Source organism: Mus musculus, chromosome 7 (assembly GCF_000001635.26).
Source record: "Mus musculus strain C57BL/6J chromosome 7, GRCm38.p6 C57BL/6J".
Taxonomy (NCBI): Eukaryota; Metazoa; Chordata; class Mammalia; order Rodentia; family Muridae; genus Mus; species Mus musculus.
The window spans coordinates 141194028-141219263 of NC_000073.6; the positions used below are offsets into that span (position 1 = coordinate 141194028).

General features: G+C 52.4%; 3 protein-coding genes across 34 annotated transcripts; 2 read left to right on the plus strand and 1 right to left on the minus strand.

Moving 5' to 3' along the window:
• Window positions 1-83: 83 nt before the first annotated feature.
• On the plus strand, window positions 84-16028 carry Lrrc56 (leucine rich repeat containing 56). 16 transcript variants are annotated; one of them, XM_006536241.4, is made up of 13 exons: window positions 84-590; window positions 1881-1985; window positions 2955-3142; window positions 4247-4334; window positions 5752-5812; window positions 11436-11532; window positions 11609-11809; window positions 12308-12491; window positions 12921-13082; window positions 13159-13223; window positions 13460-13596; window positions 13804-13943; window positions 15357-16028. In XM_006536241.4, exons 2-13 carry the CDS (start codon window positions 1976-1978, stop codon window positions 15701-15703), a joined length of 1680 nt encoding a protein of 559 aa, XP_006536304.1. In that variant the 5' UTR covers window positions 84-590; window positions 1881-1975; the 3' UTR covers window positions 15704-16028. The 16 variants fall into 16 exon arrangements, with proteins under 16 accessions (XP_006536304.1, XP_006536308.1, XP_030098845.1 ...); XM_006536245.4 differs by having other exon boundaries at window positions 85-1189; window positions 1881-1951; window positions 4191-4334; XM_030242985.1 differs by having other exon boundaries at window positions 85-871; window positions 1881-1951; window positions 4191-4334.
• Lmntd2 (lamin tail domain containing 2) lies at window positions 15963-21490 on the minus strand. 14 transcript variants are annotated; one of them, XR_003946567.1, is made up of 15 exons: window positions 21324-21490; window positions 20408-20475; window positions 19847-20050; window positions 19607-19759; window positions 19175-19262; window positions 18899-19054; window positions 18559-18630; window positions 18369-18457; window positions 17757-18028; window positions 17451-17541; window positions 17145-17334; window positions 16946-17065; window positions 16664-16860; window positions 16254-16522; window positions 15963-16177 (listed from the first exon to the last, which is right to left on the minus strand). XR_003946567.1 is itself a non-coding variant. In XM_030243006.1 (15 exons), the coding sequence occupies exons 3-15, from the start codon at window positions 20029-20031 to the stop codon at window positions 16046-16048; spliced, it is 1995 nt and encodes a 664-aa protein (XP_030098866.1). In that variant the 5' UTR covers window positions 20032-20050; window positions 20408-20475; window positions 21324-21423; the 3' UTR covers window positions 15963-16045. The 14 variants fall into 14 exon arrangements, 12 of the variants coding, with proteins under 12 accessions (XP_030098866.1, XP_030098864.1, XP_030098865.1 ...); XM_030243006.1 differs by having other exon boundaries at window positions 16254-16503; window positions 21324-21423; XM_030243004.1 differs by having other exon boundaries at window positions 16254-16503; window positions 19175-19292; window positions 21324-21410.
• Window positions 21398-24631, plus strand: Rassf7 (Ras association (RalGDS/AF-6) domain family (N-terminal) member 7). 4 transcript variants are annotated; one of them, XM_006536228.4, is made up of 6 exons: window positions 21398-21618; window positions 22694-22824; window positions 22973-23685; window positions 23859-23990; window positions 24063-24141; window positions 24243-24631. In XM_006536228.4, exons 2-6 carry the CDS (start codon window positions 22701-22703, stop codon window positions 24272-24274), a joined length of 1080 nt encoding a protein of 359 aa, XP_006536291.1. In that variant the 5' UTR covers window positions 21398-21618; window positions 22694-22700; the 3' UTR covers window positions 24275-24631. The 4 variants fall into 4 exon arrangements, with proteins under 4 accessions (XP_006536291.1, NP_080162.3, XP_006536289.1 ...); NM_025886.3 differs by lacking the exon at window positions 21398-21618 and adding an exon at window positions 21833-21913; XM_006536226.4 differs by lacking the exon at window positions 21398-21618 and adding an exon at window positions 21845-22232.
• The last annotated feature ends 605 nt before the right edge of the window (window positions 24632-25236 follow it).

The following is a 25236-nucleotide window of genomic DNA, read 5'->3' on the forward strand; positions in this document are numbered from 1 at the left end:
CCGTCCGTCAACTCGAGGCGGCCCGTGATTGGTCGAACTCCTCCGCACCGCGACCTGTTGTGGTTGGCTGAGCAACCCATCCGTCAGAAGCCGAAGCTGGGCGGGGCTTCCTGGAGCCGCGGGGAAGGCAGTGCCGGAACTTGGGTCCTGCACTCAACAGTGATGTCTAGTGCCTAGGTGCAGAAGAGACAGACCGAGACCGTGCTTACGAGCCCGGGATTTCTCCGGAGAGAAACTGGTGCACGCTCGGGTTGCGTTGAGGACCTACTACAGAGCCTCCACCCTGCAGCCTCACCAAAGGCCCAAAGGCCCACGAGTGGAAAGGTCATCCCGACCGGGTATTGGTGTCGGGGACAGTCAGCACCGCGGACGCGGAATAACAGAGGAAGACAGAGTTCGCCGGAACCCCTAGCTGCCTGTTCTCGTAGGTCGAGGTGGAGCAAAGGCTCCATCCTGGGGCAGCGTCGGCCCATCACACCGCGCTCTTCGTGTTTTGGAGAAGACCCCCCTACCGCTCTCAAACTCGAGGTCCCAACACTGCAGAAGCTCATACTGCGTCCATTTGAAGAACGACCCCGAAAGTCAGAAAAGTTGGTATTGGGGCGAAATGAAGTGTTCCACCCACTCAAGCAAGTAGGGTACATCTGTGTCAGACGCAAATGACATGTTTTCAACACTTTTTGAAATTTCAAAGAAACGAATAAGCACGTCCTCAGAAAAACTCAGGCTTTTACTCAGGTCGTGCAGGCCTGGGGTTGCACGCTCACCCCGGTCGCCGCCCGGGGTGCAAGCTCGGCTTGTTCTATTCATCTAGCAGGCAGATAACCGAGAGCTGGCCAGAAGCCTCTCACGGACGGCTCTCTGAACCACCGTGAGTGCCTTCACTGCGTTCAGCCGTCCGGCTTGTCTCTTACTCTAGGGAGCATTTCCACCGGATCTGCCGCGTGTCCCGGCAACCGTTGCTAGGGGGCGGGGCTCATCTTACCGAAGCCCCGGATGCCCGCGGCTCACGAATATTTGGGTATTCAAATGAGCCCCGCCCCCGTTGCCATGGCGCCAGGCCTGCAACCCCATCGCGGTGGTAAAAATAATAATTAAAAAAAAAAGCCCTCACCTGAGAGAGCGACCGCCGCGGTGGAGGGGCCTAGTGCTGCGCCCCAAGTCTTGGGCACTCTGGCCCACCCCTCAGGTGAGAGCCTAGCACCTCCTCTCCATGTCCTTTGTGCTAGGGGGATCCTGGGCGACCCACGTCTGTGGGACAAGACATACAGGACAGAGTAAGCAATAAGTCATGAAGTGCAGTGGAAGGGGATCACTCTAACTAGAGAAATGTATCTGGGAACGGCAGGAAGTACAGGAGTTAGGGGTCGGCCAAACCTGCATGGAGGCCACGGAGGAGGACTAAGAAGAAAGGATATACTTAATGTTCTGAACAGAGTTCTTACCTTAGCCATTGTCTCTTGAGTATAAGATCTAGGGCCAAACACAGACCTCTGTATCTTTAAGGAGAAACAGTTTATGCACTTCCTACCAGAGGTGTAGAGGCACCTGAAAAAAAAGTATGGGAAGGAGTGCCTGCAGGAGAGGCGGGCCCACAGATGATTGACAAGAGCATTCCCAGGCTCCCCTCTGGGAGTAGAAGTAGGACTTGGATCATGTCTTTATTTGCATTGGGTGACCAAGAGGGACCCTGGCTGAATCCTCATTGTAGAAGCTTTATCCTCCATTAGAATGGTTACAGGGAGTTCAGGGCCAGGCCTCCACCTAACATCTCCCCCATTCTTGTACCTGCTTGTTTCTGGATACTGTGACCTTGGCCAGCTCAGGTACCACAGAGTACAGTGATCTAACCAGGAAGCTAATCTAATTCTCTTTTACAGGTGTTACATGTAGACACATGTGGCCCCCTTGCCCGGATGTTTGACCTACAGCAGGAGCCGGCTACCTTCAGGTACTTAGTCAGAAGACTGTGTGGATGGTTGGAGGTAATGCCTGCTATCTTGATCCTAAACTTAGACTCATGAAACCATTAATGAAGGCAGATCCACAACCATTGTCAGGGGCAGCTCAGGGAACTGTCAGTAGCCACTTGCTGCTGGTCACTACAGGCATCTTGTACAGTATCCCTAGCCTCACAGCCTTTTAAAAAAATCTTTATCTTATAAGCGTGTGTGTGTGTGTGTCTGTGTGTGTGTGTGTGTGTGTGTGTGTATGTGGAGCCACCCATCATGGATGCTAGGAATCAAACATAGGTCCTCTGTAAAAGGAGCAAGTGCTCTAAACCACTGAGCTAGCTTTCCAGCCTCAACTCACAGCCTTTGTGATGCCCCCAGACAGCAAAGCTTGGAGCTTGGAGCCGGTGCTCATTGTGTGGACAGTGTGGGAAACAAATATAGAACCAGGGGCCAAGGAGATAGCTCAGACAGCAAATTGATTGCTTTGTCTACATGAAGACCTGAGCTTGATCCCCAAAATTATCATACAAAATGCCAGGCATGGTAGTGTGAGCTTATAATCCCAGCACTGTGGAGACAAAGCTTAGCTTACTTGGTGAGTCCCAGGCCAGTGAGAAACCTTATCTCAAAAGAAGAAGATGGCACCCCAGGAATGGCACCCAAAGTTGTTCTCTGGCCTCCACATACACACACACACACACACACACACACACAAATTGTAAAATGGATACATACATCTCTTTTTAAAAATAGAGAAGCAAAGGGACGGTATCAGCCAAATTGGAAAAAAAAAAAAAACTGAACAGAAGCTAGGGCGGGGTATGTGTGCTATCCAGTTATCTAGACCACTGACATTGCCTGGGGCCCCTCAGAGCAGGTCCAATCAGGCTGGGAAATGGGAGGCTGATGGAAGATCAGAGTTAATGTCATGGCTTTGTGGGCCATTGTTGTGAACTAGAATCTTGTAAAGGAGACTTGGCCCTCTGCTTCTCTTAACAGGTTGGACTTGGATGGACCCAGCCTGGGATGGATCCCAGGGGTCTCGACCAGGCACAGCTAGTATCCGGGTACGGGAGCTGAGCTGGCAGGGCCTAAACAACCCCCACCCACAAAACAAGAGACTGGGCAGCCATGGGGATATCCATAGGGAGCGGTGGGTGGAGGAGCGCCTATCCCCTGCTCGACTGGTAAGTGATTGGGGCCTGAGGCTCTGCCATGGGTCTGCATGAAGTGACATCTTGGTACCCTTTCTGCCTATATCTAGCTTTCCCTCCACTAGTTCTCCCTGCCTTTCTACCCTTAGAGTCCCTGCCAGTAACCCCCAAGTGACAGACGCAAGCATCCCCAGGCATTATCACAAATGGCACTGTTGGGCCAGGATTCCATAACTATTGGCTGAGGCCTGTACTCAAGCTGACAAGAAGTCCTTTACTCAAGAACTAATATTGCAACAGGGAGGACAAAGAGGTGGCATAATGGGATGCTGGGAGGGCAACTGGGGTCCATGGCCCCCTACCAAGGCTAGAGTTCCTGTCTCCTCTCAACCTGCCTGAGGCAGGGTCTGACCTTGGTACACTGACTACATTGGCAGCAGGTAAAGCCTTTCCTCCAAATCTAGTGTGAGAGCCCATTGGTTCACCTCATCCCTGAGTCTAAGGCTTTATAGAGTCCACCTGGGTGCCACTGATGCTCTCAGTACTTAAGAGTTTGCAACTTATGCATAGTGGGCAACCACGAAGGAGAGAATCTTGATGGATGCTATCACCCAGGACCTCCTCAGAATAACTGGTTAGCCTGCTAGGCCAGAGCCTGCATGTGCTCCCCAAGGTATCCACTGGTGCTGTAGCGTGCGTGGCCCAGTTCTAAGAGACCATGGCAGCATTTCACACACACGAGTGTCTTGTCTAGTCCATCTACAAGAACAGACAGACCAGTAGGCCCCCATGCCTTGACTTCCAGCATGAGTGTTTTTGTATGTCCTCTGGCCCAGTATGCAGCGGCTGGATGCTGCTCAGCAGGCCTCTGGGCTCCAGCTGCATTGTTGGGTCTGTTCTGAAGATCTCATCTGGAGACTGGCACCCCAAGTACAGGCCCTTCCCTGGCAGCACTCCTTCCCTGATAGTCAAACAGTTACAGTCTCTGCTCACATCATGCCCACCAGCCAAACTCTTATGGAAAGCCCAACTTGGATGAGGTGGAGGTGGCCTCCACCTGCTCCAGTAGGCACCTTTACAGAGTCCTCAGCCAAGAGCATGGAGAGAACCTGGAGTGACACCTGATGATTTCTGCAGCAGGCCCTGGCCCAGGTAGATGACCTCCAACTGGTGAGGGTGCTGGAGATGTGTGTGGACACCCGTAAGAACAGCCTGGGGAACTTCGGTGAGAGCCGCTGGTCACACCCATGCCCCTATGACTGTCACAGCTAGACCTTTCGATGAGCCAATTGTATTTCCTGGTTGTAAATGAAAAGCTAGCAAACACCTTGGGCAGCATGTCTTTTTCCTTAAGATTGGATTTTAGAACTAAGCTCCATACTCAGCTTAGAAGTTTTAGCCTGGGGTCTATATTCTTAAATGGCTTTCCAGGGGGACCACACCGAACACCAGTACCAGGATGGCAAAATAGCAAAGGTACGATGCCCCCATGCAAAGTAGTCCCAGACCTTATTTGGAAATGATTTGGAATTTATACACACAGTGTACAAATGTTATATCTATCCCTCATGTACCCTTTCTCTGAATCCCCTTCTGTAATTACCACGGAGCTCTTGGCATTCTCTCTCTCTTTCACAGCTTTGATGGACTCTCTCTCTCTCTCTCTCTCTCTCTCTCTCTCTCTCTCTCTCTCTCAGCTTTGATGGAGCACGCTCGCATCCCTGAAAACCATGTTTTTTAATCCGTTTGGGATATGGTTCCTCACGTTCATTAATGCTTTAGTGCCCACTTCCTACAGAGAACATTATCTTGAGTACTCTCAGTATAAAGAGCCAAGTCTGAAAAGAATACTGATAGAGCGCTCTTATCTATGTCACCGACCTTGTTCAGATTTCACCAAAACCATGTCAACAGGAAAGATTCTTGTGCATTTTGTTTGCTTTTCTCTGATTACAAGTGAAGTTAAACACTCGCCATCCTGGTTAGCTTGGCTTTCAGTTTTGCATATAAGTTGTTTGACAGCTCTGTGTAGGATCTCTGTGCACCCATGAGATCAAGGGATACCTGCTCTTCCTTGGGACCTTATAGGCTACCCTACACCCCTCTTTTCATCTTTCAGGGATTCTGCCTCTCAGAGGGCCAGGGTCCCACCCTAAGAAGCTTTGGAAAGAGGAGCCTTCTGGGGTTTAGGCTGTGCAGGGCTCTGGCAGGGCGTTCCCGAGACTTGTTATCTTACCTGCTGCACAGTGAAAGCTCTGTTTTGGGTCGGGGGGGGGGGGGGCGTACTTCAAGTCCTAGGAGTCAGTGAGGAGGATGCTCAGGGTTCACCTCACCCGTGCCAGCCTGGCTCCAATTGAAGCCAAGTCCTTGCCAGTGTGCACCTTCTGCACCATTTCACCTGTGCTAGCCTATACATGGGTGAAAGGGCTTGCAGTCAGTCCTACACGGTGAAGGAGAGATGGTTCAGAGTACCTTCAGAGGACCCACAGATTTAGTCTCCCTGTGAGCCAGAAGAGGCCATGGGCCTGTGAACAGCCTCTCAGATGTTGATGCCTCTTGGGAGTATGGGGAGCAGAAGACACTGCAGAGAGCTGGGCAGGGTTGCTGGGGCCAGGCCAACCTCTTCTTCCTCTGGTCCACAGGATTGTACCTCCCTAACCTGATCCAACTGAAGCTGAACCACAGCTACCTGGGCTCCCTCAGGTGAGAACCTGGACTGGGGCAAGCAAGGGCTGGGCATGGAACTCAGCTACGGCAGGCTGCCCCTGGTCTCAACCCTGTTCTACCCTGGCGACCCTTGGAGAGTGACGGCTACTATCAAATGGTTTTAGAGACATTACTCAAGTGTGGGCTCTGTGGAAGGGGAAGAGGGAAGACTCTGGGGTAAGATCCTTTATGGGTGGGTACCAGGTATCCTGCCTTCCAAGTATCTTTGTGTCCCTGGCTCCTATTTCTAGCACCCTACAGTGAGGCAAGTACCTCGTTATCACCCTCATAGGGAGGCACCTGTCACTTGTGAGTGATAGGAAAATCAAAGCTTCGGTCTTGCTCAGGGTGGTCATCCTAGGTCTTGTGGCTGGTATGCCAGGTGTGTTTCCTGACCTCCAGAAAAGTGAGGGGTTTCTGGCAGACAGCCTCAAACCAGCCTAGACTTAGAGCTTCCGGAGCTCCCATACCTCATTGCAACCCAGGCATTAACTATACCCTAAGGGCCAGGAGATGGAGGGAAGTGGCTGGTATCCCTAGGAAAAGAGAAGGTAGGGGCTGCCTCCAAGCTGGCCCTCCACTTGAGGTTAGACCCAGCAGAACACGTATCTACTGAACAGGCACTGAAATATTAAGAAAGTTTAGTGTTCTCAGAGTTCTCAAGAACTAGCTTAAAACATTGCATTCAAAATGCTAGGCCACCTTGTGGTTCTGTCACTCTGGACTAGAAAGAACAAAGCCAAGAGTACCAACAGACTAGTAGTTTGAACAAATGTGTTTGTGAAGATGCTGCTGGCTCAAGCCTAGAAGTGTAAGGAGGGAAATTTCAGTCAAAATTCTAGAAAGAGGCGGGGATGTAGCTCAGTTGGTAGAGTGTTTATCATTTGTACTGAGCTCCTGGATTCAGTCCACAGCAGTAGACACACACAGAGACTCACACAGACACACACACAGACACACACACACTGGCTCTCTCCTCTTGCTCTCATTTTCTCTCAAGTTTTTAACTATCTGAATTGGACTCCAAGTGTAGCATCCAGTTGTTTCCAGTTGGTCTTGCATTGCTGTTTAACTACTAAAGCATTAAACAGAATTCAACAAAACGATGAAGATGTGTAAATGCAGTCAAAGATAGGAGCCTCTGATGTGGCCTCTGCAGCATGGAACCACGTGGTGCTGGAGCCCAGCAGCTCTTTCTAGAGAAGACACAGGGTGTGGGGTTGCATGTGGTGGTCCTTCCTCCAGATTAACAGAGAAGTTTTCTAGGTCTGCATGAACAAATTATCTTAAAGAGCAATACAGGTCTGTAGAAAGAAAGCACTTAAAATAAACTGAAGGCCACCAAGTATGGTGGCAAACACCTTTCATCCCAGTACTCAGGAAGCTGAGGCAGTGTCATCTCTGGAAGCTCAAGGCCAACACTGTCTACAAAGTGAAGCCCAGGCCACTCAGGGCTGCACAGTGTGACCCTGACTCTAAAACACAAATGAGTGATGGAAACCCTGACAGAGAGGCAAAGGTGGGACACAACTAAGAAATAATGAAGCTGGTGTAGTGGTGCAGGCCTGTGATCTCACACCACACAAAGTATTACAGTTGAGGATTAGCTTCAGCTCCATAGATAGTGAGTTCAAGGCCAACCTGGAACATATGTGACCCTGTCTCAAAATGACAAAAAGAAACAACAAAATAATTCTAAAGGAAATATAGTCAGATTGCAAATGTTTTGAAAATACCCTCAGCAATTTGATCATAGCAAAAAAAAAAAGCATAGTGCAATTTTTGCTTTCTTTCAGTTGTCCAATCCTGCACCTAAGCTGATTGGTGTTTACCGATCTCTGATGATTGAAAATGAACAGATATTTGTAACAGGAAACTGAATAACAGCATCCCCTAAAGTGCTATTTTGCCTTAGATGACTGCAAATATGAGTATTAAATATTAAAATCTCAGGTAGTGTTATAAGGGCTAGGAAATAATTTTAATGTGGTAGCTGTCATCTCATTTGAAGCTGAGATAATTTAGTCCCGAAAATAACGGCCAAAATGCAAATGTTCTAAACACATGGGCTGGGACTGACACAGAATGACTTCATGTTGGTAGAGCGTGGACAAGCATCTTTTTCTCGGTACCACCGTGCGTGAAACCCCACTTACACTCTGATGCACCACAGATAATCTGTTAAAAGAAATTTAGATGGTCAGGTAGTGGTGGTGCATGCCTTTAATCCCAGCACTTGGGTAGCAGAGACAGGTAGGTTGGTGAGTTTGAGGCCAGCCTGGTCTACAGAGATAATTTTAGGATAGCCAAGACTGCACAGAGAAACTGGAAAAAAAAAAAACCAACCAAACAAAACAAAACAAAATTACGCCCCTTTTATGTGCCTTCATTGCTTATCCTTCTCTCCCTGCAGAGATGCTAGGGCTCGATTCCTGTACCGTGTGCTAATTTGGGGATGGATTCTCTTTTCTTGTTAATTCCTAGGAATTATCTTTTCTATTCTGGTGCAGAGTTGTCTGCAAAGCCATGTCATTTCCAGTGAACTCCAGTTTGGTCTGTCATTTATGAGGATCATGTGCAAAGAACCCTGGATCATTACCTGGTCCCCTCTTACCTCTGTACTGGGTTATCTATGTACTACAGTCTTCAGTGTACAGTCTGCACTACACTCTCCTCTGCTATCCTTACTCCAGACTGACCTTGACAGTGTAGTCACATACATTAAATAAATAAATAAATAAATAAATAAATAAATAAATAAATAAATAAGAAAGAAAAAAAGATATATTTGTTTTATGTATGTGAATACACTGTTGCTCTCTTCAGACACACCAGAAGAGAGCATCCGATCCCATTACAGATGGTTGTGAGCCACCATGTGGTTGCTGGGAATTGAACTCAGGACCTCTGGAAGAGCAGTCAGTGCTCTTAACTGCTGAGCCATCTCTCCAGCCCCAGCTCACCCTTCTCTTGACGGCTTTGTTATTGTTTCTTCTCCTTGAGGTGAGGGCTTGCCTCAGTTCTAATCCTCTAACTTTTTTCTTTTTTCAAACAGTCTCAAGTAACCCAGGCTGACCTAAAACTTGCTATATAGCCAAGGCTGACCTCAAATTCCTTTTTATACTTTTATTTATAGTTATTTATTTATGGCTATGGTTATTTTGCCTGCATGTATGTCACTGCACCATATGCATGCCTGATGCTCTCAGAGGCCAGAAGAGGGTATCGGGTCCCCGGGAACTGGAGCTTTAGAGTCATGAGTTGCCATATTGATGTTGGGAATTGAACTCTGGTTCACTAGAGGAACAGCCAGCGCTCTTCAGCACCCGGCCTTGAATTCTTCATCTTCCTGTCTCTGCTTCTACATCTTAAGTGCTGAGAATACAGGCGTGGGCCAAGGTGCCTGGCTTGGTTGGTTGGTTGGTTGGTTGGTTGGTTGGTTGGTTGGTTGGTTTGTATGTTTTGGCTTTTTGAGACAGGGTTTCTCTGGGTATCCTGACTGTCCTGGAATTATTCTCTCTGTTAGATCAGCTGTCCTTGAGAGACCCACCTACGTCTGCCTCCAGAGTGCTGGGATTAAAGGCATGAGGCACCATACCCTGCTTGTTTTATTTAAAAATAAGGGGGAGTGTCTCACTAGGTTGTTCAGGCTAGCCTTGAACTGTGGTCATGATGTTATCTCCCTCAGCTTCCTGAACTGCAGGCAAGACAAGTATACACCATAACGGGTATACAGGTATACACCATACCTGGCTAGTTTAACTTTTCAAAATCTAGCCTTTTCTTTGTGTCTGTTACAAGACTCTACAAATGGTATATGCCTTTTTTTTTTTTTTTGCCATCAACTCTTAAGAATTTTACAGTTTTCCTATTATTACAAGGTATAGCAAAATCTATTTCCTAATACTTACTCTTCTACAACAACAAGAATTCATCTTTAGCTGGATATGTGGCCCACCAAAAGCAATGGAAGCTGCCTGACTCCTTGAAGCTCAACCCAGTCATGGAACTCTTTTTCTGAGCTTCAGATGCAGGAAGAAATGGACAAGCTCTGAAAAGGAATGTAGGAAAACAACACTAAACTGCCTCAGCTCCAAGCAAACTGAAGGCGCCTCTCAGACGCTGATGTGAGCTACAGACCACAGACCGGCGTGACAAAACTAAAACTAACTGTCTGTGACAGAGTTGAAAAGCTAGACAGTGCGGCACTTAGGAGCACTTGCCGCTCTCCCAGAGGACCTGAATTTGGTTCCCAGCAGTTATGTCAGGTAGCTAACAACCATCTTTAACTCCAGCTCCAGGTAGAGGTCTAACATTCTTCTGGTCTGCCAGGGCATCTTCACACACAAGGCATACACTCAGAGACACATACACATAAGAAAAACAGATCTTGTTTAAAGGATCCCAAAGGAAGGACAAAACCAGTTCCAACAAGTTGTCTTCTAATCTCCACATGGATGCCATGGTGTCATATATACGAGTACACACACACACACACCCACACACACACAGAGAGAGAGAGAGAGAGAGACAGAGAGAGAGATTTAAGGCAACTGACTTTGAAGGGCAAAGACTAGAAGTAAATGTACAGCAAGAGCAGAAAACAAGCCCCAGATAGGCTGCATGGAGGATGAGTCCTTACCGAAAGGACTGAGGGCCATGAGACACAGAGGTAGTTCATGAAGCCTGAGGTCAGGGGGCAATTGTACTACCAGGCAAAGGAAGAGCATTACAGCAAGAGAGAGCAAGGACAGATCCTTAGACACAGAAGCTGTGTGCATTTCCAGGAAGAGGTCTCATGGGTATAGTAGGCCACTGTGGGAGGGAAAGGCACAGATAACAGGAAGAACTGGGCCAAGGCAGCAGCCTGGAGGCAGTTCCTCATGGTCGATCTGGTATGTCTCAGGCTGGCCCTGACCTTTCTAACAAGCTGTGGGTGCCAAGCACCCAGCATGCTCGGGAAGGGGTCCCAATACTCCAGGGACCTCTGTGCCCACAGACATGAGCTCTTCCAGGAACATATTTGAACTATACCCATGATGCTACAGCAGGGAAAGATGCGGAGTAGAGATCTCTGGAGCCCATCAGCTGGAAGCTACCATAAGTAATCACAACTATCCCTGCTCCCAAGGGCAGCAAGAGTGGGTAGTAGCATGGCATAGGCTTCTGTTGGCTAAAGAAAACCCCATGACAGCACTGGATCACTTACAGTAGTTTTTATTGTCACTGGTGTGGCTTAATACCTGGCAAGAAGCAACTTAAAAGAAGAGAGGTTTATTTGGTTCATGATTTAGGGAATACACCATCAAGGCAGGGAACGCACGGTGGCATGAGCAGCTCATATCAGTGGAAGTGGAAGTTTGCTCACATCTAAGCAGATTACAAAGCAGAAAGTGGAGCACCAGCAATCAGCTGGCTTTCTCCTTTCCCTCATCTTATTTTCTTCAGGATCCCTGCCCATGAGGCGATTCCCCCCAACTTCAGGGTGGCTCTTCCCTCCTTAGTTAAATCTTTCTGGAAATGCCTTCACAGACACACGCTCCCAGTGTGTCTCCTAAGTGATTCTAACTCCAGTCAAGTTGACATTGAAGTCAACCACCACTCTGCCTGCCTTCTGCAGAGACCTGGGCACTTCGCTGGGCCACCTGCAGGTGCTGTGGCTGGCTCGCTGTGGCCTGACTGACTTGGATGGCATTGGCTCCTTCTTGGAACTGAAGGTGAGTCTGTAGCACTTGGGGTCAAGGAATGGAGATGAGGACAGACCCCAGCTGAGGTCCCCCATGTGACCCTCAGGAACTTTATGTCTCCTACAACAACATCTCGGACCTGAGCCCACTGTGCCTGCTCGAGCAGCTAGAGGTGCTGGACCTGGAGGGCAACAATGTGGAGGACCTGGGGCAGATGCGGTACCTGCAGCTGTGCCCACGCTTGGCCATGCTCACACTGGAGGGGAATCTGGTGTGCCTGAAGCCAGATCCTGGCCCTTCCAACAAGGTGTGTATGCTGAACACCCAGTCAGCATATATTTGGGAGGGGCCCCCACAGAATGGGGACCTCTAGGCCCACGTGTACCTTCTGGCTTGTTCTCTGTGAGATCTATCACTTCTGTTACTGGAGGCCTACACAGCCGAAGTCTGTTTTGAACTATCAGGTATGTGCAAGCTCCTTTATAGCAGGTGACTCCACATGCATCCCACACAGGCCACACATGCTCCAAGCTCACCGTCTACCTCAATGGCTGCTGCTTGGTGTTGACCCATGATCAGCTCCACATGCTGGAGGGCTTCTTGAACCTTGGCCACGGGCTTCAGGGATGAGGGGACACATTCTGAGAGGATGAAATTCCAGCCCCTGTAGGCCTTAGGCTCTAGTAGGATGAGGCAGGATCACCTTTGTCCCGTACCATAGCGGTCTGGAAGAGGGAGTCCCAGAAACAGTTGACCTATGGGGCCCGCGAGACTTCCCGGCCTACCGACCCCTCTCTCCCTCCAGGCGCCCCAGGGCTACAACTACAGAGCAGAGGTAAAGAAGCTCATCCCCCAGCTGCACGTCCTTGACGAGGTGCCCACTACATGCACCAGTGCGCCTGCGCCCCAGACGCTGAGCCAGGACTGGCTGATGGTGAAGGAAGCCATCAAGGAAGGCAGCGTGCTTGACATTCTCCTCCCTCGGCTGGGTAGGCCAGACACTTACTGCAGATGTCGGTACTAGCCTCAACCCCTGACTCCTCCAGGAAGTCAGGCCTCCACCAGTACCCCAAGAGGACAGGCTTCCTTGAACCCCAGGAAAAAAGACCTCCATTAGTTCCCCAGGCCTTTCAGAGACGGGGACTGCACTTTATTCTCTTTCCCAGCCTTATCTCCCCAGACCCATGCACACTGGCCCAGGTCAAGATATTCCCATGAGCAGCGACAGTTGGCCTCCTGTCCTATGCTGAGGGAGAGGAGGGTCTGAGGCTGTGGATCTTTCTGGAAGGAAAAGGAACTATTACAGGACAGCCCTGGGTCACACGGCTCCTTGAATGACAGGGTTGTGCTCTGTGGTCTGAATTTGAAGCATGCTGGCTAGCATGAGCCCAGTCATCTCTGGTTCTAACCCTGGACAGATGATCCCCATGGAGCCACCATTCGGAAATTTGACCCAACCTTGCCTGTGCCTGAGACCCAGCCATGGGCCTTGTCCCTGCTGGTCCCTGGGGGCCCCTTGCCTGAAGGTCTGCTTTCTGAGAACCCAGCCACAGAAGACCATGCCAGCAACCTCACCCATGGTAACTGAACCTCTATGTCCCAGAGCTGACCCTACAGTACCTTGACCCCAAACCATAGCCATACTTTCTTCTTCAGGTCCTGGTCAAGTTCTCTGTGGGAACCCCACCAAAGGCCTTCGGAAACGTAGAAACCAGTACCAGGTATGCCCTTTCCACGCTCCAAAGTAGGTGAGGACTGTAGCCCTCCTTCCTACAGTAGACTATCACCCTTTGCCCTCAGCCCACACTATACAATCATCTGAAATCCTTCTCCTGAATTCGACCACCACCCATAGCTTCCCCCACCATATATCAGTGTCCAGGACTCCTGGCATGCCCATGCTCTGGCCCTCCCATTCCAGGGTCAGGGTTCCCATACCAGCCCTTTCCCTCCCTAGGAATGGGCACCCCTGGAACAGATGCCCCCACATAGGCCAGATCTGGCCATCAGACCCTCCACCCCAAGGCCTGACCCTGCAGAAAGCTGTGACCTGGCCATGACTGGGCTTCGGGCTTGGACGGAGCCTGGCCTGCGGTTGGTGCCCCTCTCCCTGCCAGCCCTACCACTTTTCATCCTGCCTGGTGTGGGGGGCATCTGGGATGGAAGCTTCCATGGCTGAGCAGCCACTGGTTCCCCAGGACAGCCACAGGAGCCACAGGCCAGTGACATCCCAGTGTGATGGTCATTTGGGTCTGGGTCTGAGACAGGCATGGTTGCAACTCTCCCTTTTCCCCACCTCAGTCCTCTTCTCCAAAGACAGCTGGAGTTCCAGCAGGAAAGATCTGCTCAGGTCCAAGCCCAGGACCCACAGAAGGATCCTGTAGAACAGGAAGACCAGACTGGACCCAAGACTTCCCTAACCCCGCCACGCCTGGTCTCAGGTACTCCCCGATGCCTAAGAGTAACCTGATCCCTCACCTGGGCATGGATATCCCCACCTCAGAGTAGTCTAATACAGCTTAGACCCTTCCTTTGTGGGGGCTCTGGGGGGAGCTGCATGAGACAATCCTCTTAGCAAAGTAGGGATGAGTGGGTTTCGAAACCTAGAGAGGGTTTCATCCAACTCTTCCACCACACCATGACACTTCAAGGGCACCTGGGCTAATAAAGGAGAGAGGGAGACATTGCACAAAGGAGGGTACAGAGCAAGTCCAGAGGCAAGCATCTGTTGAGAGCCTCATGGTGGCCAAGGGCATCTAGAAACAGACAACAATTCTCAGGAGAAACTGGTAGGAATCAGGGGTAGGAAAGTGCCTAACAGAAAACCGAGAGACCAGGGCAGAGAGGGCTAGGAACAGCCAATGGCTTCAACCGGGTAGGACTGACCTGGGTTGGCATAGAGACACGGAATTAAGCCAGGCAGAACCCTTTCCAAGAGAACCAGAGTGACTGCAGATGAGGCGACCCCCTACCCAGCAAGCCTTAGAAAGGTACATTGTAGACATGGACAAAAAGAGAAGTACAAAGGATGTCAACGACCATCTCTGAAGGACCAAACAACCACACTTTTGCCCCTCTGTAGACTACCTGGTGCTTGGGGCAGTGGGCAAGAAGAGGGCCTTGAGAGGATCAACAGCTGGCCACCCAGTGGACAAGAACTGCACAGGTTCAATGACAGTAGGAAGGTGTCCAGCAGAAGGGTTGATTGGAACAGTGCCTGGATCTCCTGCTACAGATGTTAGGCATAAAGGCACTGGGTGACCCTAGCCACCTACCTCACACTGTCACAGAAGCTTAAGAACCAGGCCCTCAGGGATGAACATACACTCAAGGATGAAGTTCAGATGACCCTGAGCCAAAACACAGGCCTCATGGCACTTTGTTGGCCTTAGGACAGTGTTTTCCTATCTTCCTAATGCTGCAACATAGTTTCTCATGTTTGGTGACCACCAATCATAACATTATTTTCATGACAACTCCATAGCTGTAATTAGCTACTGTTATGAATCATAATATATGATAACACCTGATATGCAGGACATTTGGTATACAACCCCTGTGGAGACAAAACCCATAGGTTAAGAATCACTGCCCTAGAACTAGCCTCAGGACTGAAGCCATGTTTTCTCTGGGAAGCAGATGAAGCAGGGCAAAGGGAGGTAGCCTAGTGGGAAAGGGATGCTACCCACCTGTAGGTAACACAAAGGACTTTGGAATCCTCTCTACCTGTGGTTGCACTGCCCCTAGCCTGCCACCATCTCCAGGCTGCAAGGTTATGGATGGGCACCAACTAACCCTCCCCCACCTCATCTGACAGGTCCCCTCTGACATGCTGTTTTCTTCCTTCTTTCTAGAACTTTCCAGGACATCAGGCTTTCATTTGATCCCTTCTCCCCCAAAGTACCCAATGCCACCTGAGTCAGGCATCAGCTCCTTGGGGAGATCTGCAGACCTGCCCTTCAGAGGACGTAGGCTTAGAGTTCTGGGCAGCTTGGGGCCTAGCCTGGGTGAGGGGTCTGTCCTGGGTGAGAGGTTGGCTGCAGTGACTGCCTTGAGAGCCCTGGAGGCGTCCTCAGGCCCCAGCCATCGAGCCCAGGGATGTCCAGACCCAAAGCCAGCACTAGGTCCAGCAGCTTGCCCTCCAGGGCTCCACTGCCTTCATCACCTGAACCCTATCCCTCCAGCCCATTCTCTCCCTTAGTGTAACCTTCCCTTGCTGATATCTCTTGGCCTAGGTGGGGCCACAGTGAAGTAGGTGGAGCTGGGGCTGGACCCTTTAGATATCCCAGGACTCTGGGTCATCTATATGGCCCAAATTCTGAGCCTGCTTATCCTAGGGTTCAAAATTGCGCAAGCATCCTGGGAAGATTTGCAGGTTTCCTTATGTGGGGGCAGTTCCTTTCTGTTGGGACACCATATACCCTCTGTAAAAGCCAAGCGAATCATTTTCAACTCTCAGGTATGCAGAAATGTGCTTTACTTTGCAAGCAATGGTTGGTTCAATAAATTATGAAGTTGTCACTGCCTGCCTGGCCTGGCTGACCTACAACCGCCGACACAATTCCTCAGTGATGGGAGGGTAGCAGAGGAAGCGGAAGCCGTATCTGCTCTCGGCTGTGTTCTGGACTGACAGGGCCACCATGGGGCAACTCAGGTCCACGCTTTTCCGGCACACCTGCAGAAAACACTGGGGCCTAAGAGCCATGTGGGCTAGCGGATCAAAGTGTCTCCGGCCACAGCATCACACTTACCTGGACCTTGTACTCCTGCCTACCCAGTGAGTCCTCACCAAGACACAGTCTGGAGGGACACTCTGGGATCACGGGCAGGAGCTCTGACGTCTCAGCCTTCACACCTTCCTGCTGTGTAAGGACTTCCCCAGAGGGAAGAAGCTTTCGGGAACTTAGGAGTGGCAAGATATCCCGGGTCTCTGTGGGGTGAAGAGTTCGTGAGGCCCTCAGTCCGCTTGTGCTGGAGTGCCTGTGCTGACGAACACCTGGCCTGGAGATATGGGAAAGACCTGAGGAGTATCCTAGTCAGTTCCAGCCAAAGCTGGGCATAATGCAAGATAGCATGAGCCAGGGTGGTAGTCCTGTCCAAGGCGACGCCTAGGGAAGAAAGGGACAAGTTTTGGGAAGCAGAATCAGAAGCTTGCGCCTACCCTGGCTTCTTGCGCCTGGCCCCAGCATCCTTTGCCCGACCCTTCTGTGGTGATGAAGGTCGACACTGCTGTTCACCAGGGTGAACATCAGGCTCAGACTCTGAGAGCGGGAAGCAGTCAATGGACCAGTCAGTGTTGTCCGTGAAGATCTTTGAGCCCAGAGTCACGCAGGGTGTGGCTTGGTGCTCGCTGAGGACCTACAAGGCCATCAGGCCATGTCATTAACTCTAACCGGGTAAGGCCAACCGGCTCCTCAGCTCCTTGGCTGGGGTCAGCACTGACCTGACCCTGGGGGTTGACTAGCACTGTCACACAGCCTCGGCTAGATTGGAATTGGAAGGGGTCCTGGCCTGAGGCCACTGGCAGCTGCTTCTTGGTCCTGCTGGTTCCTTCGCCCCATACCTAGGGAAAGGCCAGGTATTAAGTGAAGAACAGAGTGGGCTGGGACAGGCAATGTGGGCTAGCAGGCAGCAGGGCTCACCGTGATGTGGTGCTGCGGGGCTAGCAGAGTACCGGGTGGGAAGCGGTACATGCACACAGGGAAGTCCCTCACAAGCTGCTGCAGAACAAAGCCACCCAGGTCAATTGTCTCTGCCTGTGACTGGTTGATGACGCGGATGAACTTCTCTCGGTGGCTGACAGCAGCGATCTTCAAGCAGCAGCCGAATGGGCTGGAGCCAGAAAGGGATGCTGAGTCGGGAAGAGGGGGATCCATCCACCCAGTAAGCCACCCCTCATATAGTCCTTCCCACATTTCCTGGTGTGCTCATGGCTGGGCAGCCCTCACTTCAACTGGGGTCTTGTATATGGGTGGTGAAGGTCTGTATAGGACTCCAAAACAGTCTTGCTACACGAGGGTGAATGGCTCTTACAGAGATCTAGAAAAAGAAGTCCTTTATCGGGGGGGAGAACATGAGAAAGGGTCCAGTGGGGTGTTCCCTGGGAGGCCAGATCAGGGGTCTACACAATAGGAAAACAGCCATTGGGTTCAGATCTTGGGTGGAAGCAGCTGGACCCTGGGGGTTAAAGACACGACTAGGACTCTGGGCAGAGGTGAGAGGTTGCTGAAGAGTGACAGGGGGCTGCACCTAACCTTCCGTGTATCCACTGAAGCTCCTAGTGTGTTCCTGCATCTGCTCAGAAGAAGCTAAATTTGTTCCCTGGGATGGGTGGCCAGTCGTCTTCTTTGCTCCAGAATGCAGAGCTATCGGGCAGCTGCTGGTGTCAGACTGGGTCCTTTCTGAGCTACTGGTGTCTAACAAAGGCAAGGCGCTCCACTCCAGGATCTTGGTAGGCTTCTCTGTGTGCTTGGTGGCGCCCTCCGAGTCCAAGGTATACGTTTCGGAGGTCGGGGGCTGGGACTGCCTGGGACCATGATGTGTTCACTGGCTGCTTTGGCTCCTAGAACCAGGGCCCAGGCCCCCATCCCCAGACAGCCTCCCCAAGGCACTGGGAACCCTGGTTTGTGTTCTAGAAACTCAGGAGTCAGACTCAGCAATGGTAAATTAATAAGGTTGATTATGACCTTGGAGGTCCTCCCCTTGCTCTGAACCCATTCTACATACTCCTCCTCATAGCTGAGGCTTAGGAGATCTGTGACTTAGCTGGAGACACTTAAGGATACAGTGAGAACTGTCCCACATCCAAGTCAAGCCAAGCCCTCCCTTCCCCTGACCCCTGGAGACTCCCTGACCAATGCAGTTACTTTTGATCCGAATAGAAATTCAAGTTGGAGAAGAGGTTGGGATATCGCTGGGCAATGCTGTTCCAATCTACATCTTCCAACGGGAAACCCTGGCAGGAAATAAGAGGTTTATGGCTCTCCCACCTTGTAGGGCCCCATCGGCTTTATCATACACACAAGTGGAATGCCTCCTGTGGCAAGCCTTGCTCACCTCCCCAGAAGTGGGAATCTCAGCAGACTCAGAAAAGTCACTGGGGTCTCTCAGAACCTCTGTAGTGACCACCTGCAAGAAGGAACCACAGAGGAGCTGACAGGGAGCTGGAGAGAGGTCACCCTGCCCCCACAGGGCCTCTTTCTTTTGACCCTAACAGCACTGTGTGTGTACTAAATGAGGACTGCTCCTTGTGGAGGCATCTCAAGGGAGACAGGTTTCTCAGACAGGCGGGCCGGGAGCCCCGACAAAGACACCTGCCTACAAAAGCATGCTGACCGATCAAGAAGTGTTGGGGGGGGGGTGCCTGAGAGGTATTAGGTCAGGAGCACAAACTCACCTCGACGCTGCCGGTCTGAGACCTCAGCACGCGTCCCACCCAAGAGGAACGGGCTAGCTGCAGAAGGCATGATTTTTGAAAAGTCTGAAGCTCAGCCTCCAGCTGCTGCTTTGCCCAGAGGTTCTGCTGCAGTTTCTCCTCTAACTGCTGTTTCTCCTGATGAGGAATTTCTGCCAGTGAGAGAGGCCTCCAGTGGCCCCACCTTTCAGACCAACCCTAGGTGGGTAGCTACAGCCTGCCAAGTCATCGCCCTGATCCCTGATCCCACCCCATCACCTGCTGAGCTTGTTCCTTCTGTGCTTTCAGCTCCAGGGTTAGCTTCTGGACCTGGTTCCGCAGGAATTTGTCTTGACTTTTGGAGTTCCTGGTAGGAGGGGCAATCATACCCCTTAGTCTAGGTCAAGCAAGGGTTCCGAAGAGTAGGTAAAGGAGGCCCCACAGCCACCAAACCCTGGAGGCACATATTAGAACAGGCCAGTGCAGAGTAAACCCTAACAGGTCTGGGCAGGGGTCTACATGCTAGGGAGTAGGATGACATTTCCAGCACAGTAACTTAATCAAGGGTATGGCAGAGTGTCAAGTCATGCAAGGAGTAAAGTTAGAGGCAATCAGGTAGAGGAGGGCTCAGTGGTTGAGGCTGGGGTCAGACAGAAAGTAGGAGCCACAGCAGGGTAGGACCTGGGTTGGGCTGAGGGTTTCACCACTGACCGCTCAGAGGGAACCCCTGCCACCTCTTGCAGGATGCTGGAGTATCGGGCATTGTGGCCATTCTGAACAGCCCACCGAAGTGCCTGGATCTCTAGTTCTCTCTGTTCCCATAAGAGCCTCAGGGTACGTGGGTCCAGGGTTTCAGGGGCTAACCTGCAATTTCAGAGCCCTGTGGTTTGATCAGGCTGGCCCGTTGGCTGGCCCAGCCCAGGAGGCCGCCCCACCCCGCTGCCTCCTTACTGCTGCTTGACGGAGCAGCCCATTGGTGTGGATGTGTAGAGCTTAGCGCTCTGAGAATAGGAAGGAGCCACTCTGTCGACAGGTGTGCCAACTGGAGACCCTAAGTCACTGCTGTCTGGCTGTACACCTGCTGGAGCTGGGGATACCTGCTTATCTTCAGACTCCTGGCAAGACTTAGGGGCCATGCTTGATGTTGCTCAGGAGCTGGGAAGGAAGGAAGGCCGGAAGCAGAATAGAGTCTGTCCTGTGTCCCAGGTGTGGGAACCTCACAGGACTCTCTCTGTGTGCCACAGAGGCCCAGTTAGCACTTGCCAGTTCTTTCTGAGGAGGCTTACAGGTGACTACTCAATAGGACATAGGACTGCTGCTCACACAAGTGTCCTCATCTCTATGTTTCAGGCTAGGACAGCAGGTCACTTTCCTGGGCAACATATCCCCAGTATATACATATATTCCCTACTGTCCCCTCTTTCCCTACTTAAACTCAGGCTAGGTGCTAACCTTTTGCCTGAAACTCCTACTCATGTCCCCCTCAGCCCAGGAACTCACCACCAAACTCACCTGAGGCCTAAACCCACAGAAGGCCTAGGGAAGGAAGCATTCTATACCGTTGCCATGGATTTCTGTACCTGAGGGGGGAGGGTGTCTGTTACCAGAAGCATCCAGGGAGACCCGGCCCAGGACCACGAGTGCATTCTGTACCAATATGGTCTGGATCTGTAAACCAGATTCCTACCCACCCAGCTAAGCCAAGGAGGCCCAGGGAACTACCTGTCCCTAGCCAGTGGTGATAGGCTGGTACTGGAAAACAATGGTGTCCTATGAGTAAATTCAGTGTGGTGTGTGTGTGTGTGTGTGTGTGTGTGTGTGTGTGTGTGAGAGAGAGAGAGAGAGAGAGAGAGAGAGAGAGAAGTATGTATAGGTGTCTTGAGTATGTAAATGGTCCTAGGGAAGTGAGTTGATTTAAGGGGCAGTCAAGGATGGTGATAAGAGACTGGAGAGGCTGTGCTAACTCTAGCCAACAAGTGAAGCTGTGTCTGATAGCCTTCTACCTAACTCTTGGAAGCCTTCCTGTGTTTATCTCCACACCTCTGGGCTCTCCCCAATGGTAGTTCCACTAGTGAACCCTGAAGGACCTTGCTTCTGCCTCAGATCAGAAGAGAGGCCCAGAAGGTTCCTTCTACCTTGTCAGCCTCATACTTCCATCTGCTTCCTTATGGCCACAAGGGCTTGGGAATCTCCTCCCACAGCATTGCGATGGGGCAGAGCAGACAGAGCCCCACCAGGGCAGCAGAGAAGCCATTAGCCCCCCGCCCCCCTCCCGCTTCAGGGAGAGGAGGACTGCTGTGGAGGACGCTGGATCCGTTGGGGGAGGGGAGAGGATGGAGCTTCAGACAAAGATCCCAGGGTCTTTGTCCCAGTCAGCCTCAGGGACGACCCCCTCCCCCACCAGGGTGCAGGGCCCACTAAACTCCACCTCCCTCGGGTAGCAGCCCGGAATGGAACGAGGTGGGCGGGAGTGTTCATGGCCTTTCTTCCCGGTGTCCTCAGCCACAGATTCCTTAGGGAGCAGGGCTGAAAAGGCCTAGAGCGATTGTTGAGATGGGGTGCACGTCAGGGTTGCAGGATTCCAGTCAGGAGCCCTCTCTGTGGGCGGAGACCAGCACTTTGAAAGTCGGCTGAGGAAGTCTGAGCTGGGAGCACACCTCACTTGGGCCAATCAGCCCAGAGCTAACGCAGCAGCAGACGCGCTTCCGCATTGATTAACAGAGGTGAGCATCTGGGGCGACTCCGTCCGGCCACTACCTAACTCAGGGCCCCGCCCACACCTGGTTGCCTCCGGGGCGGGACCGAGTAACGAGCCAATGGGGCGTGGTGGGAGAAGGGTCGCCAATGGGAGTGGGCATGGGGCGGGAGACACACGCCTCCGAGCTAATGGGATGCTGTGGGGCGGGGCGTGAAGACCGGGAGCCAATGAGGCCGTGAGGTTGGGCGCGCCGCGGCGCTGGGACAGCAGGTTGAGGCGGCACCGAAGCGCCCAAGTCCCGAAGGCCAGCAAGTACCCAGGTGAGCTGTGCCGGGTTCTCGAGACTCCTGAGCACTGGGCGCGGCATCAGGGAGCCGTCTTCGACCGAGGAGAAGCGAATCTGGGTGAAGGGACGCGTGGTGGCCGTGCTGCACCTGCGTCTGTCCGCTGCAGAGTGGGACGTCTGGATCCCGCGCTGCCGGGGATCTGCCGTGAGGCGGGCTGTGCCCACCCCCCCCAGTGGGGCGGGACCACCAGAACCCAGAGCTCTGGCTGGACGGGAGGGACTGCAGAGGCGGACCGGGGACTGGCGTGGGGCAGAGGGCGCTCCTCAGGTCTGGGGTCGGTTCGGAGATGGAGGTCTGTCTGAGTTGTGACTCTCAGCTTCTCCCAGGCCCAAGACTGTTCCCTCCCTGGGGGGGCGTTTCCATGACTGAGGCCGGCGTTGTATTTGCATATAGTCATTACTATGTGCCTGGGGACGGTCGCCCGCGTGAAAAGGGTAGTGGCCTTTGAGCCTGGTGACCGGGGGACAGGAAAACCTGGACCTGGTTAATGATTCACCCCGTTCCTGGAGTGGAGTGGGGTGGGTGGGGCAAGAGAAGGCTGGTGAAGGAGGGGACGCCTCAAAATGCTCATGAGGGCCAAACTAGTTCCCCAGCCACTCCAGGAATGTGTGGCCTGCGGGTGGGGCTGGGCACAGGAGGGCAGGGCTGAAGGCCACAGTCCTGAGCCAGTTGTTGTGGCAAGCCAAGAGAAGAGGGCCAGGCTTTGGTAGAGGGAGACCTGACCTGATCTCATGGCCTGTGCCCTCCCCACAGGACAGGGATGGTCTTGGAGCTTGTGGCCATGGAGCTGAAGGTCTGGGTGGACGGCATCCAGAGGGTGGTCTGTGGGGTCTCAGAACAGACCACCTGCCAAGAAGTGGTCATTGCGCTGGCCCAAGCTATAGGTGAGTTTCTTGGGGACAAGGAAACCAAACTGGTGGGGCTGTGGTCTAACAGCATCTTCCCTTCCATGGAGGGTGGGGTTGATTGCTCTATTCTTCAAGCCAGTAGATAGAGGGGGGGACATAGGCTGAACCCGTCTCTCCTCCACAGGCCAGACAGGTCGATTTGTCCTTGTGCAGCGTCTTAGGGAGAAGGAACGACAGCTGCTGCCACAGGAGTGTCCAGTGGGAGCCCAGGCCACTTGTGGACAGTTTGCCAATGATGTTCAGTTTGTCCTGAGGCGGACAGGGCCTAGCCTGTCTGGAAGGCCCTCCTCAGACAACTGTCCACCCCCAGAACGATGCCCAGTTCGTGCCAGCCTCCCCCCAAAGCCATCGGCGATACCAGGCCGTGAGCCACGCAAAGCACTGACCTTCAACCTTAGATGTCCCAAGCTGGTCCCCAGCCCATCTATTCCTGAGCCTGCAGCCCTGGTAGGACCCATACCAGACGGCTTTGCAGACCTGCAGGACCTAGAACTCAGGATACAGAGGAACACTGAGGAGCTAGGCCATGAGGCCTTCTGGGAGCAAGAGCTGCAACGAGAACAAGCCAGGGAGCGCGAGGGACAGGCACGCCTGCAAGCACTGAGTGCAGCTACTGCTGAGCATGCTGCCCGGCTGGAGGCCCTGGATGCCCAGGCCTGTGCCCTGGAGGCAGAGCTTCGACTGGCTGCTGAGGCCCCTGGTCCTCCTTCAGCCACAGCGTCTGCTGCTGAGCGCCTACGCCAGGACCTAGCCACCCAGGAGCGGCATAGTCTGGAGATGCAGGGCACCTTGGCCTTGGTGAGCCAGGCTCTGGAGGCTGCTGAGCACGCTCTGCAGGTGAGCCCAGATCTGGACCCCTGTCAACTTCGCTACCTGCTACACAGCCAGTCTCAACTCTCCACCTGCTGCACAGGCAGTTTGGGGATCTGTTAGAGAATCAGACCAGGGAGCATACTGTATATGGAAAAGAAGGTTGTGGCCTCGTCCCTGAAGGTCCTCTGTACCCCCAGGCCCAGGCTCAGGAGCTGGAGGAGCTGAACAGGGAACTCCGTCAGTGCAACCTGCAACAGTTCATCCAGCAGACAGGGGCTGCGTTGCCGCCGCCACCTCCACAGCTGGATAGAACCATCCCCAGCACACAGGTCAGAGTAATTCTGGGAAGAGGTGGTGGGGCTACCCCCAGATCTATCTCGGCTGACCTGCTTTCCCCACAGGACCTTCTGTCTCCAAATAGAGGAGAACTCCAGGGAGTCCCCCAGAGCCACATCCTAGTGTCCAGCCTGAGTCCCGAGGGTATGTTTCTCTCCCTACCCCCATTTCCACCACACACACCCCCATCCATGGGAAGGGCCCAGCTCTGGTCTCAGCCCATTCAGCCTGTGTCTTTCTCACAGTTCCCCCCATGAGGCAGAGCTCCTGGAGGTAGCAGTTCCTGCCCAAGTAGGGGTCATGAAGACAGATGAGCCAGCACAGCTGGGATGAGCCGCCTGGATAGCAGGAGAGTATGATCACAGGACTCTTTCCCTAAAGCTAAGCTGTCCTGCGGTTTCTGCTTCAGGGTGGGAGGAGTGCTGGCAACTGTTATCCTAGTCTTTCAAATCTCCCAAGTCCTCTGAAGAAGTAATAAATGGGTACAGTTCAGAACTTAGCAGGCCCCAAAGGCATGGAGAGAAGAAAAGTATGGACAGTGTATTCCTCCTGTGTATGTGCCTGCTATGTACCTCACTGTATGTGTGCTGCCTTCCTCGCCCCGACAACCTCAATAAATTACCTTCCAAAGGTGCTTCAGTGTGTCCTGAGGTTGCACTGCACTGTCTGCAGTTCAGAACCTGAGGCCCATGTGGCTACTGCTGGGTTCTCAAGAAAGCACTGTAGCTCCCAGAGCCCTATGCTGTGAGTGTTCCTAGGGGTGTTTATCTGTAACCCCCTAGCCTGGTGAGGCGTGCCAGCTCAGCCCTGGCCTGGGTTTTTTATCCGGACCCTTCTTCCCTGGCTTTCCTTGTTTGGCCTGTGTGCCACCAGCATCAGGAACTGAGGATGCCAGGACAAGCCAGACCTGCCCATCAGGTTTGCTGAGAACTTGTGGGGGCGAGTCCTGAACTCCTAGGTCAAGTTTGTGACTTCTGGGTTGGCTAGGCCCAGGGAATTTTCCCTAGAAAACTTTGTTAGCCCCAAGGTAGATATGGACATTGAAAGGGTAGGGCTGTCCCTCTCTTCTTAGGGTGAGTATGAAGCCTGACTGTTAGCCTCCAGGTTTGACATTGGGGCAAGGATGCTTCCACAGCCCGGCTCACTTCTACTCTGGCTCTTGAGCTGATACTGAACTCTTCCAAAACCTTGGTTACCCAGCAGGCCATATACTCCTAGGTCCTGGGGCTGGAGATTTTT